Source organism: Aythya ferina (assembly GCF_964211825.1).
Source record: "Aythya ferina genome assembly, chromosome: 4".
NCBI lineage: Eukaryota > Metazoa > Chordata > Aves > Anseriformes > Anatidae > Aythya > Aythya ferina.
In genome coordinates this window covers 18,731,051-18,748,689 of record NC_140300.1, presented here as the reverse complement: position 1 = coordinate 18,748,689, position 17,639 = coordinate 18,731,051, and the positions used below count along the sequence as shown (strand labels likewise).

Genomic DNA, 17,639 nt, shown 5'->3' with positions numbered 1-17,639 from the left:
TTCTGTACCGAGCATTTGCATAACTGTTTTCATATTTTCCTCATCCTGTGCAAATTTAAGTCACTGTGGAGTAACACCAAATGCATTGCTTCTGCTTCTTTCTCTCTTGTGAGAGTCATGCCTTCTCTAGGAGAGGTCTGTACCTCTCGGGTGCTGTTGCAGCTGCAGTTTTCACTGCATTAAGTGCAGGGCATGCTTTCAGTTGGAAGTAGCACAGGTAATCATCAGTGAGAGCAGCGGACCTGACAGGCCCTCCATGCCAAGGAAAGATGCTGTCAGTTCTGTAGCCACATCCAATTGTCACGTGCAAGAGTCTACTGCATCCTAGGAGCTCCTAAGCTTTGCAGTTAGTTGAGTGGGAGCTTTCAAGATCCTAACAAGTGTGTTTGATGCTGGGGGGCTATCCTGCTATCCCCACATGTGCTTTTCACAGCTCTGTGCTCACTTCACTTCACCCTCCCATGTCCTGTGGCCAGTGTCCTTTCCATTCCTCAGGAGAGTACAGTGGTGATGTCTTCCGGTTAGGAGCCTTTCTTTCTCCTCAGCCCGATTCTCTGATCTTCTCTGAGTTTCCAATTTTTGTAAGAAAAAATCCCAAGCACTAGCCGTGCCAGCTGGTGTCTGTATGGAGAATCATTAGGAGGCAACAGAGCAACTTGTTGCACCACGTAAATAGCCCGGGATTCCAGATCTCTCTCCTGTTATCTGCAGCAAGCAGAAATGTTCTGCTACAAAATGGGGGTTCTACTTGACAGAGCAGGCTCTGATACGACGTGATAAAATACATGTTCTGTGCCGGAGCGCAGGCATTTCACATCCAGATAAGGCCATGTTTGCAATATGTCACAAACACACATAACAGAAATACTGGAGATGTATTGATTTACCTTTTCTCAAAGATGTGAATACCAGATGTGTGACTGGTTCTTGAAAATCCTGCTCTCAGTTTGGTGGATTCTGTGTGTTATACTTACATGAAACACTGGAAATGAGAGAAGGACACTTAAATTTTTCATCTTCTCTAAATTGGTAATATTCTGAGAGTATTGTATCAGTACCTTCACTTTATAATGCCTTATCTGAAACCTTTGTTAAAGAGGAAGGAATTGTGTGAGTGCAAAAATAAAAGTACTTCTGTATAAATATGTGATTCTAGGACTTTTCAATGCCTTTTTTTTTTTTTTTTTTATTTTCTTCGAAGTTCTAGGATAAGCAGTTTTGTTCCCTTTATTCTTCCCATATCTTTACTTTTCAGGATTTCTGTTGTTGCCTAGGATTACAGAATATCTTGAAAGAGACTTATTTGTGATATTTCCAAGAAAAAATGAAGTAGAAAATGTAAGAAAAATCACAGGAAAACCAATTCACACATGATTTTCCATAATTTTGTATGGATTCAAAGGGTTTAGTTTGTTCAGAAGGTATTTATGTTCCTTGGTGATTGATGATCAAGATAAAGCTCTTCTCTTCTCTTCTCTTCTCTTCTCTTCTCTTCTCTTCTCTTCTCTTCTCTTCTCTTCTCTTCTCTTCTCTTCTCTTCTCTTCTCTTCTCTTCTCTTCTCTTCTCTTCTCTTCTCTTCTCTTCTCTTCTCTTCTCTTCTCTTCTCTTCTCTTCTCTTCTCTTCTCTTCTCTTCTCTTCTCTTCTCACTTTTCTTAAGACAGTTGTTTCTCCTCCAACTTCCTAAAGCACTTCGTTTTTTAAGGATGTAAGTAATTCTACATCTGAAATGTTTGTCTGAAATAACAGACGGTGGAGTCCAAAAGCAGAAGAATAACCTTGTTAAAATTCTAGAGGCACATTACTGTCTGCTCCTTCTTCAGTGAATCTACAGAACTCCTCAGAAATTTACCCAGAGTCTGGTGCAATAACCTTAATATGTTATCACGTTTGTAAGATGTTGTCTATATGCAGTTGTCTATACGTTACATTCAGTGCCGTAGATAATATAATCAAGTTTTATTAGTAATGAAAATACGAGATGTTTCAGTGCTGAACTAAGGGATGTGATGAACTCCTCATTTCTGTAAGCATTTAGTTACAGATTTTTTTTCCCTCTATGAACAGCAATACCTGGTGCCCAAAGACATAGGAAGGGCTTGTTCACAAATACTCCTCCAGGAATAAATCTACCATCTTTCCTGAAGAAAGTAGTATCTAATGATCCTGTTATTAAACTAAAACCAACCTGAACGATTTTATGACAAAGTTAAAACCATATTGAATTAAAATATATACTGGATGCATCTATTTATATTAAAGCAGTGTGCAGTGAAATCCCTCGTAAATGAATACTTGATAAAGGAATACCTTGACAGCAGCAGGTTATCCTCCGGAGAGGTCATCGCTGCTGCCACACCAGAAACATCTAGCAACAGCAGGGTAAGGATGAGTTTCTTGTTTGTTATTATTACCCCCAAATAGGCATGTTCTAAGTTAATAACATTAGGAATAATGGCTCCTAAACAGAGATGAAGTAGGGTACCAGTAGTGCACGTTGGTCTGTTGTTGGGCTGTGGGCCTAGACAGCTGGAGTAGGGTGATATTTGAGTTGTCTCGGCTTGAAATTTAACAAAAGCAGAGATGTGAGCACAACCAAAGAACCTTCAGCTTTTCAACACTTGAAAACACACAAAAAAGTTTTTTTTTAATAAGTTTTATAAGTTTTTTTATAAGCATTACAGCTATGAAACCACCACTCCTGTTTTCTGTGTGATCCACAATGTCCCTTTGCACCCTGAACCTTGTGCGTTGGTACAAGATTTTCACCTGTTCAGCACTAGCTCCTCTGTCCCTTACAGGCCTTTTACACCAGCGTAGCCTTGCATAAGGGAAGCTGCATACCTACAAGGGAAATTAAGCTCTCTGTTCTGCGCCATTAACTTCTCGCTAAACGCTTGCACGCCACGTGGAGGCTGATTTCTTCAGGGTGCTGACGTTAGTGGGGTCCCCGGTGGCTAACTGTAGCTAACCGGCAGCAACCCCGCTCCCATGAGGTGAACAGTTGAGACTCATTAATCTCTTTTCAGCAGTTTCTGGTCCTTTGAAAGACAGCACTGGTGCAAGAGTAAAAAAATAGCTCACAGACAATAAAAAAAGAGATGTGTCACAAGCAGCCTCCGTGAAGTATAAGGACCCTTAGCCTGAGTGGGACTGCAGCTAGATGGGAGCCAAGGCAGTTTGGCAACGCGCGGCTGCGTCTCGGAGCAGGAACGTGCAGAGATGCTCCTGTCAGATTTGTTGGCCAATGTATGGCTAGGCATGTCTCTCCAAGATGATACTTGGAGAATGAGATAGTAATGCCAATTGTCTGGATATGAAATGACAATATTTGACATCACTTCTGCTAATACTGACTGCCAGAAAGGGACATCAGGGAATGATCTCTCTATCTATCTAGAGCTAGAATCGAAATCCTAATATTGATCATCCTTGCTCCGTTTGTCATTCCTGTTAGCTGCCCTTACAGTTTACTTCTCTCTCACGCTTGATTTCATGGGTTGCTATCTGATCTTAGGTTTTAAATTTAGCATTGTACTGTGGTTTCATGATCACAGAGCCCCCCTTATTATTCTGGAAGCACCCACAGGCACCAGACTTCGGAGTCTTGAAGAAATGCAGCTAACATCTCCTATGTAATTTTGTCTGCTGATAATCATTTTCCCATTCTTTAAAAAAAAAAAAAAAATTTAGAAAAAAAATAAGTACCAGTTAATTTAAGAAAACCATGTCTTTTTTTGACCCACATTTTGTAGTTGCGTGGGATTTTCCAATTGTCTGACTCATAACAATACATGTAGAGCTAAAATGTGATACAGAGCAGGCATTCATGAGGATCTGATTTGTCAGGAGTCGCTTTCCTTCTTCAGAAGTGACATATGGGACTTGCACGCATAGCTCTGCACGCTTACGTTTATTCATAACTGTGTAATCTGAGTTTAAGCACTAGAGGAATTTAAAAAGAAACATTACACAAAACACTCAGGACTTGAGGCCTCCATATTTTTTGTGATTTCATAAAACTGTGTGAATTTTGAGAAAACACTGAAAAAAAACAAGACTGCGTTTTTAATATTGCTTCCTACCAAAATAGGCCACAAAGTTTTGCCAGAAACAGTACATTTTTCAAATATTTTTTTACTGTAAAACTGGGAAAAATACAGAAATGAGGGAATGTTTTTGCGGAGATTAATATTTTTGTTAGATCAACTGATTTAGGTGGAAAAACAGCAAAGCTCTCTCTTGTATAAAATAGAGTCAGCACACATGAAGTGTGCCTGAGTTTATTTTAGGAAAAAACAGTTGCTTTGGGAAAAAATGCACAGTTTGTACAAAAGATACAGGTGATAGAGAAGTGGTAAGGTCATTTGCCCAGCTGGAAATAGGAACATAGACCTGAACGGTGAATCCAGCACACTGCTACTTCTAGAACCGTCTTTATATAATATCTTCCATAATACTGATCGAAGTCCATGTTGCAACCAGTTACATTTCCCACTCATGTTATTCTTACCAGAAGTCCTTTCTCAAGTGCCATATTCTGGTGTTTAAAAACCTTCTTGTTTCCAGCCTAATTAATAGTTGACAACTTTATACCCATTTTCTGTATCTTAACGTTGTTCTTTCCTTCTTTTCTTCTTCAGGAAGGTCTTCTCCTTCCTGATGGTTGCGCTCTAATAGAAGCCAGCTTTTCTTTTGGTACACAAACTGCATCAAACTCTTCAAATGCCCATGGCAGAATGTGCTTCTCATTCCAGTCCTCATCCTAGCAGTCCTCTTCTGCATCCATCAAGGTTTGTATCCATCTCAGGAGCTGGTAGCCAGAGTCAAACTTAACATTGCAGAGGATGTCTCACCACATCCACGCATGAGTCTTCCTGCCCTTCCCTTTGATCAGCGTCATGCCTTCTAGTTATTCTCTTAAACCCGTCTTCTCTGCTTTAACTAAGGATTTCCTATGTAGATGATAAATCCTTTGCCAAAGTCCAGAGAGACGAGGTTGCTACATTGTCTTGAAAATTAGTTATCATATCAAAGGAGCTTATTAGTTTGGTTCAGTCTGCTTTTGATAAATCCATGTTGATTTCCATGCCATTTTCCATTTGTCTGTACCCCTTAAGTATTCCCTCCTGGAAAAATTGTTCTAAAGCCTTACATGCTTGTAAGATCTGATGAACAGGCTTGTATTTGCATGCATCGCTTTCCCCTGTCTGAAGTACATAAGTCATTTTATCTGCTAATCTTCAGTACACCCTGGTTTAATCACTTGTTTTGATGCCCAGCCTGTAATTCGGTGTGCCACTTCGTTCAGAAGTCAGAAGCTGTGATCACCTTCTTCTCCTAACCTGAGGGAATTAGGGGGTTTTGCTTCCACGTTGGATATGATCATTTCCATTTAACACCCTGCCTTTCTGCGCCAAGAGTGGCCCATCAGTGCCTACACCTTGGACACCTGGTCCAAGCTGTTTACTGGATTTTATAATTGAAGGTGGAATGGTAAAAAAAGTGCTGCTAGCTAGCCTGTTTTCAGGAAAGTCAGTGGTGAAACCCTCCACGTGCTCCCACTGAAATTTTGCATAAGCCTTGCATTGCTTTCTGAGGGGAAAGAAAGGTGACAGAGGTGACAAGTGTAATATTTCAGTTGATCTTTAAAAATAGAGTAGGCTTCAACATGTATATGGTTAAAGTGCAAACTGCCCCAAACACTCAAGTTTTTCTGCAAAATTGCATTATTTTTTTTATTTTTTAGGAAAAATATCATGAGATAGCATTTTCAGAGGAAAAAAAGCTCACCCAGGCAATGTTGGCTTGCTGCGAGAATGATGGGAGCTGCAGATTGCCTAAATGTGTACCACTTTTACAGGATAGCAGTCTTTTAGGTTGAAACCTCTGCTTAAATGGCTGCATTTTGCAGATGGTATTGGAACTGCATGCATTCTGAGGCTGGAAGCGTGTACGTAGACTATTAGGTCTATAAAAACGGAGAGCCAAATCTTGCATCCTTTATTTGGGACTGCTTGCATAAGACTCACAGGACTGGTCCCTGAGCTTGCAGAGATTCCTGTTTTGAGCTATCTCTTCATTAGCAAATACAGAATTTACCTGGCAATAAAAGGTATCTTTGTATCACGTATAGTCACAATAATGTTTATTTAAATATTATCTGATTCCCTCAGCACTTTTATTATTTACCAATAGAAAAAATGATACCATTACTCCTCTCTGAATTCTTAAAAATGACAATAGTGCAATTAAATTACTGAATTCATTTATATTTAATTGTACTTTTGGTTTTAATGTGCTATTGGAGGACATTTCTTTTTGTGACTGTTAGTTTTCCATGCAACATAAGAAAATCTAAAGCTATATTAAGGAAATATATTACATGGGCAAAGACAAAGTCTCATTAGTGTTATTTATGGCATGCTGAAACCTCATTAGGAGAAGGTATGTTGGATTCAAAAATGCATTACTGAGAATGGTTTTTTGGGGGGGTTAGGAGAGAAATTGCTTTTATTGTGTTTCTTTATCACATACAGAGTGGTTAGTGGACATGTTGGTTTCTTAAAGCGTAAAATAAATTAAGATAGAAGAAAACGAGTAATTAATCTAAGTGGTAAGTATAACCTCATTACAGATGGAGAATAGCCTGCACATGGTCACAAGGAGTTTCTGTTTACTGATCACCTTAGTTTCAACTAACCATTAATTTTTAACTTCTTTCACTGGAGGTAAAAAGTGATATTTTTCAGCATGGTAGTTTGCATCTTAAGCAGTAATAATGTGCTTTTAGTGCACTTCAGACCAGGGATGAGTGAAACTTGAGGTGCAGAGTCACAAATAGCCCAATTTAGGTAGTAGGATTTGCTCTAATGAGAGCTATATATCCAGTCCTGCGTAAATATTGTTTGGTAGGCATACAAGGAAACCATTATTTGCAAGTAAATGAGAACAAAAGGAGAGTCCCTGAATTGTCAGACTCAGACAGGAAAGTCATTTTGTGTGGGCAATATCCTTCCCCGGGTCTGTGTCGCTGCCATTACTTACTAGTGACTTGAGCAGCCATGAAATGAAATCCCTCTCTTCCTGCAGACCTTGATCCCCGGTGCCATCGGTGCAAAACAGATGCGAGCAGTTAGTTCCCCTCTTCATTTGGTGCCTGCTGCAGTTGGTCACTGTCAGCCCCGCTCCACAGCTGACAAACTCTCTCACGAGGCTGCCTCCTGACAGCGATGCTACCTGCTAGCCCCACGCACTGTTTTGACTCACTGTGCCAAACCCATTTAATGCCAGCGCTGCACAGAGCCGTTCTGATGGGGCGTGCATCTCCAGGCTTCCTACACTCCGCGGGAGTACCTGTGGGGCTCCTCTGTAATAAACCATCCATTCTTCTGGTAATAGTTCCTTTTTACAGCCACTCCACGAGTGACATCCAGCTGTAACGTTTATGAAATGGGCTTCTTGTGCTTGTACGTGCTCACTTGTGACCGAGGCTCGGCCAGCTCAGTGAACCCCCAAACTCTGTCCCCATTCTCTCCCCGCATGTTTTAAACACAGGGTGCCACCTTGGGGCTCCGTGCTTGCTCAGAGGACTTCAGATGTTAAGGCATACATTTGTGATAGGGTCACATAATTCTTATCCATGTAGTTAATTTTCAGGTGACAGATGACTGATTCTGGAGTTTTTCTCTGAACTAAAACCCAGCACAGTACAAAGACTTACGAAAACCTAGTAGTTGAATGAGGTGCTGTCCCTTTTCCTTTGCTGAAGGACCTAGAAGCTACGTCTGAAAAGACAACCCCACTGAATTTTTCCCTGCATTGGTAAGAAGTCATATGTAGTCTCTGCTTAAAAGTGATTCATTTATATAAACAAAGCAGACTGGGAGGGGGTGGAAGGAAAGCATGCAGGCAAAACAAATAAAATGACAATTTATCAAATATGTGAAAGCTACTTTCTTTTTCACATAGTTTTCTTCCTTTAAAAGGTTTTTGGGAGAAGATGAGTGAAGGAGGGTATCTCACTGAGGATGAAGGATGGGGAGGCTGGAAGGGACTAAGGAAGAAGTAGAAGAAGCTGTGATGAAAATGGGCTTCAGGGAATGGTTCAGCAATTAGTGAGCAGCAGCAGAGGCTGCAGAAAGCAGTAAGGAGACAGAAGGGAGCTGGTTAGGCCTGGTGCTGTCATTGTGCCAGGGGCCCAGCTACAGCTGATGTGCTTTTCCTGGAGCAGTATCACGAAGTGTCACCCATCAGAATGAGGCTGTCTTGCTTACAACATGCATGCGTGATCTCAGCTTAGTCCTAATCCTTGCTACAAGTCTGCTTCCCTTGAAGGAAAAGGTGCAGAGTCAGAAAGCAACAGGTCCGCACGGTAAGTTGACTTTAGCCAGGGAAAAGAAAATGTAATGGGTTATTTCAAAAAGAGAAATGAGAAGAACAGGTAATAGCAAGAAACTGAAGGTTATCATCCCATGGCTTCTCTCAGGAATGTCTTTCTGCCCAGATTCACATAGATGAAGAACAAGGAGGATGCTGTTGTGCTTCTGCCTTAGGGAGATTGAAGCCACGGGTCTGAAGGCTGCTGGAAGATGAGGCATAAATAGTCGTAGTCTTTTTCCATCTGCAATGCAGCTGTCTTGTGCTGTGAGAACAGGAAGCTATGACAAGGTCTTGGCCTCCCTCCTCCATCCCTACCCTCTGCACACTCTCTGTATCACAGCTGTAATGACAGACACTTCTGCCTCCTCCTTTGCCATCCTGCCCAGTAGCTTGCCACCTAGATTGACCAGTGCAGCATCCTGGGTGACAAACAAAGTGAAGAATTACTGAAGAGACTACTACACCACGTTCAAGATGTGCTTACGTTCACACCCTTGTTCCAACTGGTTCTCAGCTCTCCTAGAGCCACGCAGAGTGGTCCATGAAGATTCACACATCCAGAAGATTCACAAACCACCTAGAAAAAGGTGGTAATATTCCTGTATAATAAATTGAGGCACGGTCCTAAAAACAGGACTTAATAGCACTACAACATGAGGGTAGTGTGTGCTACAGATAGACGTCTCCAGCCGAGGAATGCTTTGGGTGCCTAAGATAAATGCTTCTGTTATGGCCCCTTGTTTTCATATGTATTGTTGTGCAAGGGGTGAGCAGGGAAATCATGCAGCCCCATCAGAGGGCTCTTACTGTGAGTCGGATTTCTCTGGGGGAAAAGGGGACACACTAGCTTTCCTTTCCCGTTCATTTTTGGAGCATTTGCATCCTCAACTACGAGGAAAAAAAAAGGAAAAGGAGTAATTTTCAAGTGCAGCCAAATTCCTGGCAGACCGTGACACTTCCACAATAATCATCACACTGAGGGCTGGTGTCACATGTAGATTTACTGGCACTGCTTGTGCAGAGGCCTTCTTCGCAAAGAAAAGCAGGCAAATTTCATTCCAGTTTGACTGTAAAGAGGACAGGGGAGGAAAATGACAAAGAATTTGATTTTTGCTTTCTTTGCTTTTCTCAAAACGGAGGTCTCTCCCGCAGTAGTACAGAAAAGTGAAAAGAACTCGCACCTGCCAGGAGGAAACCTGTTTCGAGATGTGATGCAATGCATTACTTTGAAGATTTATACCATTCTCCCTTCATCTCTTCCATACATTGTTAGTGTTACTAATCTTCTATTATCAGAAGGAGAGCAGGCTATTTGTTGCTCAAGCGTCCGTGATGATTTGTGAGAAATTAATCTGGAGACATTTGGAAGTTCTCCACCATGGCAGCATTGATCGGGTGGAGAAAGTGGAGATTATTAGTTTGCAGGAATGCCCGTTTCTTATCATAACGCCCAAGTAAACACAGCATAATGAACAAGAGAGAGAATGTGTGAAAGCCAGGGCTCTGCCTTGACCACTTCACAGCAGTCATCATCCTTCTATGAATGAGAGATGAGAAGTTGCTATTTGTGACCTTACGGAGTTCGGCAAGCTCGGTCGTCAAACAGAAAGTAGTTGTGCTGGAGCCAAACGCCGTCCTTTCTTGCTGTAATTTTAATTTCAAAGAATGATTTGTCAAAGAATTTAAGAACGGTCCAAGCTCAGTCAAGGATTTAGGGAAGGGGGCAGTGAAATAGCTGCACTGTGACTCCCACAAAGCACTGTGCTCCTCAGGGGTTTAGGTGAACCTACCCCAGAGCACAGAGCAGAATAGGCTGGTCTGGCCAAAACAAAGCTTCAGCACTTAACTAGAGCTTGCTGGCTTTGCAAGAAGAGCAGTGACTATACAAAAAGAAATCAAAGACTTTTTTTTTTTTTTTTTTTTTTTTTGGTAATTAATGGTTCTCTGAGCATTTTCAGATTACTTTCTCTGTTTACAGTGGCTCTATGACCTAAGATTATATCATAGGAGGGGAGGAAAAAAACAACAAATGGGTTTCTCTTCGCTTTCTTTTTTTATCCAAGCAGATTCTTTCACTCAGGTCTTCTAATTTGCCTGGAATGATAAAAATTAAAAATGAGTGAGACCTATTAGTCCATCTAATCCATCTCCTTCTAGTGAGAAATTGTTCTTTCCTTATACACATCATTCTTTTCTGTAGCCTAATTGTATGTGTCTCAGCTGATGAGACTGGGGATATTCAACAGGATATTGTTTCTGATGCGTAATTTTAAAGGTGAGCACAGAGATGGTATAAAGATCCAAGGCAGTGTCATTCATTCGTCTTCCAGAGGTCCCGGTGCCAGCACTCCTCATTTAAAGCCCAAAGCAGCTCTGAGTGTAATACACGTACTTGGCTGGCACCAAAAGGAGCTTTGTCCTGGATCCTGGTTTTGGAAGGGACGTGGTTGAGGTGGAGATCTCAGGTCCCTCACTGCGTGTGCTGAGGGGCCCTGAAAGCTGCAGGGCTGCAACAGAGAAGCTTCTTGCAGCACGTTTTATTTAGTAATGCAATATCCTGTGCAAAGGCCCGTTGTTGAAGCTGTAAATGGAGGAACCGAATTACCCCATAAACTTGGGGCTTATTGATGTGTGCTGCTCCTCATATTTCTGTAGGGAAAAACCCACTTATTGATCACCTGGGGCACTGTCTTACTTCTGACGTTACTTTAATTGTAGCTGAGGCTGGGATGTGTGGCTTTCATAAAGGCCCTGGGTGGCTGGGGTCACGAACACCAGCAGCCTACTCACGACACTGTCTGAAATAGCGAGCGGCACCGGCGAGCTGGCACGGCTTCAGTTGGGTTTGCACTGAGGAGGCTCATTACAATAACAAACAACAGGTACTGCTTTAATGAAATAGATCTCGTCTTCGAGCCACTCGGGGATCATCCTCAGAAGTCTCCCTCTAGGTGCTTTAGGGTGAGTAAGGAGGCTTCAGTGGAGGATCCGGGCGAGTTTGCGCTCGGCGCTGGAATAGATGTCACAAGGGATTAACAGAGCAAGTGCGTGAAGCCAACTATAATCTTGGTGGGAAGTATTAGCATTGCCCAGAAATGGTATCGGTGGCAGCACAAATCTCCTGAGAGGGGTCAGGAAAGGGCAGAGTGAGATTAAGGCCAGCTCGCCACAGTAGCTGGAAATAGTGGCAGTGCTGGGGGTGGTAGGGGCGGGGAGGGGACGGTGCCTGCATTTGTTTATCCTCTCCTAAATCGTTATGACAAATGTGCTTTGCCAGAGTCCTAGGAGAAATACTGATGAGTGTTCCTGATGTGGCAGAGGGTGCTAGCATCCTCCTTTGTATTCCCCGTGCTGCTGTAGTGAGGAATGAGGCAGCATCTTCAGCTTGATCCATCCTGTCGAGGCGAAGGCAGGGCAGGTCCCCGCCGCAGCTACGTGACAGCACATGTTCCCCTTCTGCTCCCAGGCATGTGGGTCCCTCCCTTCCCAAGCAGAAAGCGATATGTTCTGCTCTCCCAGTGGGAGATCCGATCCCGCATGCTCTGCTGTCCCGGCATAGTTCCCCCAGGTCCCCCCGAGCAGGATCCCCCACCCAGAGGCAATCCCGCAGGCTGCTGGTCAGCTTCTGTGGCACTGGATTGGAAAGATGTATCTGACAGCTGACAAACGGCCGTGCTGTTTGGGTGAAAAAGATACAAACGAGGAAATAAGATTGATATCTGATGTTTACCTTTCAGCCTGCGTGCACTCAGGATTTTAAATGCAATATAAAAATAAAATCCTGAGTATGCACTGATGCTGAGCTGACATCTATTTTCCTGTGTAGCTACTGCCAAGAAGTCTTGCTGCCTACCCAGGGACACCAGCAGAGACCAGTAGGGACCAGTGGTGCCCTGTAAGGCCCTGGCAACTGCTAGACTTCACCACCGGGCACATCTAGGCGGGATGGAGCCTGCTCTCTGCGAGTGGCCGGCACCAGACCTTCCCAGCAAAGAGCAGCGAGCTCCGAGACGTGCCAGCCCTGCCTGCAGTCACACGAATCCCCGGCCCCACGGGCTGGCACATGCAGGGAAGCACCCGGCTTTGGTGCTGCTGTCTGCTTTAAGCTTGAATTTCTTGTTAGTGTAGCTGCACAAACACTTCTGGAAAGCTGATACATTCTCTCCCTCGGGCGCTTCTTTCAGCAGTGAGTTCCACTCTCTAATTACATCTTTTTGCAAAAAGCAAAATTGCGTGGGTTTGACTCTGCCACCTTTGGCCTTCATTGCATGTCCTTGTCTTCTTGTTTCGAGAGCCACAAAGGGAGGACCTGCTGTGTTCTCACTGTTCCCTCTTTTAGAAAATTGTATCATGTTCTGTGCTAATCATTTTCTTCCTTAAATTAAAAAAGAATCCCATTTTTGGTGTCGCTTTTCATAGGAGGGGTTTTCCGCGTTCTATTTCTGTTGCCCTTCTTCGACCTACTTCTGCGAAGGGGAGCAAGGCAGACGGCACATGGTACTCAACACGAGGCCAGAAGACATGTAAATAAATGTACTTCCATTATGTGTTACCTCTGATTTGTCCTGTACGTGCACAAGTATCATGTTTGACCCAAACCAGAGGTATTTGCCAGGCCGCACACAGCAACATGATCCTAGCAGGGTGGAAGGGCCTCTGGGATGCACAGAGGGCATCTTCAGCTGATGAGGAAGTTGGATGCTTTTAGCCGCTCCTGGCTGTAGCATTGGGACTACGTTTCTGCCTAGGGACCTAGATGAGAGTCAGGGCACAGCACAGAGACATCACGGAAAGATGGCTGCTGCCTTTTCGGCTCAGGCCTGGAAAATCGTGAGAATTCAGAATGAAGAGGAACATGTTGGAGTTAATATTTCATCCTCAACTTGTGTCAAAGCAATTTAGTTGTTCTCTCGCTGCTCCGCCTTTCTGTCCCCCTGTTGCTCAGTGGTGGTGTTTAAGGACAGAGCTTCCAGCCCTAACCCTGCATTACCTTCCTTTGGGGTTTCAAGTAAGAGACTGGATGTTGCTTCAGCGTAGGGGTTTTTCTATTTTAATTTATTTTGGTTGGTAAAGAATATTCATCACTCATTTAATTCAGAAGGTATCTATTGATTCCCTTCTACTCATTTGGTATTTTCTGACATTTTATAGCACTCGCTATTGATTTATACAAAATCCGTAGTCCAAACGTCCCAAGGAGTGCTTTATTCACTTGTCATTTGCTGTTTTTCTTAACTAATAAATTTAACAGCCGTGTACATCCAGTCTGTTAAGACCTCGTGGCTCTACTTTCAAAGAGCTGACAGCCTGGCACTAACAAATGAGTAATTCTTTCAGTCAGGAGCTTGGAAACTGCAAGATAGGCAAGACGGAGAAGCAAGCTCCTCCTCGAGTGGTTAGCAAGACAAAGCAACCTCCTCTACTCAGAGGACACTCAGGCTAAGGTAGGGAAAATATAGCTCTGCTTCAGCGTGTGGAATGTCACACATTGTGGTACTCTAATGGCAACGTTATTTATAGCTTGTCAACAGGTAATAAATTTAAGCGGCACATGCGGCAGTATGTATGCGGGCAGGTATGTCTGAACCGCGTTGGTTGGCCGTGCTGTCAGCTGGCCAGGTGCTATAGTTAGTGCTGCAGAAGTGCAGGAAGGTGGAGGGAAGTCATTAGGAGGGTGGTGCTTCCAGCTGCTGCTTGCAGAAATCGCCACTCGGGGCAGGAGTCTGAGCCCCACGTCCTGAAGCCATCAGCGAATTTCTTAAGTCTTAGTCTCGCCAAAGGTCAACACGATTAGGCCTCCTTAGCTTCTAAACTACCTTTGAATTTGGGGGTTTGGAAATCCAACTGCTCAGTATGAGCTTTGTGTGGCCTCCGATACGTGGGAGAAGAAGCCCCAGTCCTTAGAGCTGGGGGAAGTGGGCTGCTGCGGAGCACCGAGCTCTAAGGAGGTGCCCAAACATCGTCTTACATACAGTGGGAATAGATGGGTCATGGCCATGTGGGTTGTGCTGCAGAGTACGTGGGGTTGGTGTTCAGAGGGTGTTTAGCTGGCCGTAAGCTCCATCCAGGAATAAGAGCCAGGGGAGGCAGATTCCCCAGCACACCATCAGGTGGGCAAGCTGCTTGTCACCCTCTGTTCCTCCAGCAAGGCATGGCCACAGGGGGTGATTTGTTTCAGCTGAAGGCGATTACCTGGGCTAAAGTGAGATCAGCTGCCCTCTGCAGGTGCCTTCCTTCCTCTGTCGGTCTCTGAGGGAGCTCGGGTAGGATCCAGGCATGTCATAAAGCAGGTGAGATGCATATTAGCAGCAGGAGCTGCCCTCCCCTTAGTGTGTTGGGGATGCCCTGTGTGCAGCAGGTGTGACAACAGCTCTCCATGGACTGCACTTCTTGGTCTCTGGCATGTTGATTCCTCTACAAGGGAGCCAGTTTGATGGATAAGCAGCACTGTGTGAGTAACTTTAACAAAGGCTGTGTGTGAAATGGTATGGCTACAGCTTGGGCTTGGTTTGGGGAAAACAAAGCTTACCTTCAGTAACAAGTATGTAGTTAAAACTCTAAAAATTATGTTTTCATGCATTATCATGCAGAGCTCCTTCATCTGGGTTGTACTTGAAGACACTTTTAGGCTGTTCTTTAGCCTCTTAAAAAGCCCTAGAGGGCCCTTTGCAGGACAAATCTCATGTCTCCATGAATTAAGGTGCCAGCCGTGGGCCTGGCACTGAAAACATGCCACGTGCTGAAGGCTTGCAGACTGAGAGGTAGAAAAGCACTGATATGCTCTGCACTGAGAGATCCCTTGGTAACTTTGCTGATTCTCATTGTTGTCTTCTGATGAGAAAACTCAGAAAGGAAGGTTGCTGTGGGGTTGTGATGGGTGCATGTGGCAGAAAAACACAGCCATAGCAGGAATTTTGTGTGTCCTGGGTACTAGACTTTGGTGGTTAATTCATGTGTAGCATCCTCCAGACCACATCTAACGTAGGTAAAGCTGCTGGGCCCGGGCAGGGAGGCAGGTAACAGCTACATGAGCCTGAGAAACCAGTCCTTACCCAGCTACAGCATCCATGTCACAGTTCAAGTGGTCTGAAAAACCAGGATCTGATCGGGTAGCAAGTCACTAAACCTTCTGCTTTTCTCACCTTGTTTCCTCACACTGCTGGCAGTAATACGGTGGTATCACAGTAACAGAGCGTGGATGCATTAAAAAAAATTACCCTGTGTTTACAGCCAAAGCCAATGCTCGAGACAGACTTCTGAAGCATCCTTGTTACCTTGTACTGATAAATCTGCTTTCACACTGGTACTTTTCTCACTATTGGGGATGAAATTGCAGCGAAAGCCTTTTAGACACAGAGCTGTAATATCCAGAGCTGTTTTGTTTAGAGTAGTGTAAAATCAAGTATGTTGTATGAACTTCAAGCAAGGTACATTTGAGCTGAGTACTGGATTATGGCGAATGATATATGGGGCTTCTTTAACTGTCTGGAGTTAGATTTGATTCTTAGCAAATAAGTGACAGATTCATATGTAGGGGAAAATTGAAGTTCTCATCCATATATTGTTTTTATTATGTTTTCTTTGCTTCGGGCTCTAACATATCAAAGACACTGTGGGTGAAAAAAAGTGGTTTGATTTCCATCAATAAATGTCTTCATATTCTTGCAGCTCACACACAATTTGTGCTGTTTCATGGTTGTGAAAAAGACAAGTGAAAGTCACGAAATAATTCATTGCAATCCAGAGCAGATTAGATTTGAAGCATTGCTAATATTTACAATTATCGCCGAGCCACTTCTGTGTGCTATCCGTCTCAGATTTAGAATTATGCTCCTGGCCCGGTAAGAATACGCCGGTATGTTGGTTCGCATCTGTCTTCGCCATATGCAGGGAGAGAAAAGAATTCTTGCTGCTTCCTTTTTTTTTTTTATTATTTTATTTTATTGTACCCCTCCAAAACCAGCCCAGCTGTTGCCTAGATGCTGTCTCCTGCAAACGACAAGCCTCATAAAAGAGCCGATCTCATCTCAAGGGTTTGTCATCGTCAGTGTTAGATTTTGTTACCGTCAGGCTCGGGGAGGTACGGATCGGTGTTGGCAGCACAAGTGGCCTTTGGTCACCTGTCGGCCACGGTCAAAAGCTGCCTGGGTGCTGGCAGCATCTGCGAGTGGCAGCCCTGCTGGGTGCAGGAAGGCAGCAGGGGCAGCAGCTTCATGGTACCTTTGCACGATGCTCCTGGTGCCTCTGGTTGTAAGCCAGGAGGGTTTTTATTTTTTTCTGTCTGGCCAAGAAAAGAGCATTCTGATCAGTACCCTCACAGTGAAACGTCCCTTTGTGTCCCTTTTGTTGCCAGCCTGCTGCGCCTCTTTGTGCCTGTGCAAGCATCTGGCTCCTTCCCTGTTTGTATTGGTTTACCTGGGCTAAAAATAAAATATCCATATGTGTGACGGAGCCGGGGCTCACGTGCGCTCCTGTTGTGTAACGTGAGTCCTAAAGTCAAACCGAACGCCCCAGAAGCTCCCACTTGATAGTCCTGCCCGAGGTCCTGTGATTTGCATGGCTGTGCTTAACAAAAAGAAGAGGGCAAAAAAAAAAATAAATAAAAAATACACTGACAGGAGAAATTCTGAGCTGAAGGAGAGGGTCTCACAGTGTAGGCACAATGCAGGAGGTTACACTGCATGCCAGTTGGCACATTTAGTTTTATGATGAGGATATTGTGGAAGCTGAGGAAGGCCCAAAACTTGTGAAATATGTTTACAAAACCTGAGGAAAAAATGAAATGTTTCCAGCAACCTAAAAAATAAAAATGCAAGGGAAGCAGCTTGGGTTTGCATTTCAGCAGCCTCAGGCAGGGGTCTGGCTCTCACAGGGTTTCAGCCCAGTGAGGATGGCTGGGGGTCAGAAAATGAACATCCCCAGGAGCAAAAATGAACCTAAAAATGAATCCGCTTTTTTTTTTTTTTTTTTTTTTGCACGCTTAGTTAACAAGGATAGCGAATAAACAGCATGGGTGGTGAACAGCCAACACTGTTTAAAAAAAATAAATAAAAAATCTGGTGTTAAGTCATAATTTTTATGAATTTTAGAGATGTCATAGCATATATATATATATTTTTTTTTTTTTAATTTTTTTTTTACAAGACAGAGGTCTTTCTCTTAAAAACATGCTTAAAAAATCACCTTTTATTTGTGTGTTGAAACATTTTTTTCAGAGAAAACAGGGTTTGGTTTTTGTTCCTTGCACCTGGTCAAAAT

The 17,639-nt window shown here is 43.6% G+C and overlaps 1 protein-coding gene across 3 annotated transcripts in view; it reads left to right on the top strand.

Annotated features, from left to right (window-relative positions):
* PPARGC1A (PPARG coactivator 1 alpha) overlaps window positions 1-17,639 on the top strand; it is a 356,064-nt gene that overhangs the window by 169,155 nt on the left and 169,270 nt on the right. Inside the window, exon 1 of one of the 3 annotated variants that reach the window (XM_084516475.1) lies at window positions 14,687-14,832. The exons of the other annotated variants lie outside the window; for them this stretch is intronic. Within the exon in view, the coding sequence (XP_084372601.1) occupies window positions 14,815-14,832 (18 nt within the window). The 5' untranslated portion in view covers window positions 14,687-14,814. Of the gene's footprint in view, window positions 1-14,686; window positions 14,833-17,639 lie in introns of those variants that run through there. 3 annotated transcript variants of the gene reach the window in all.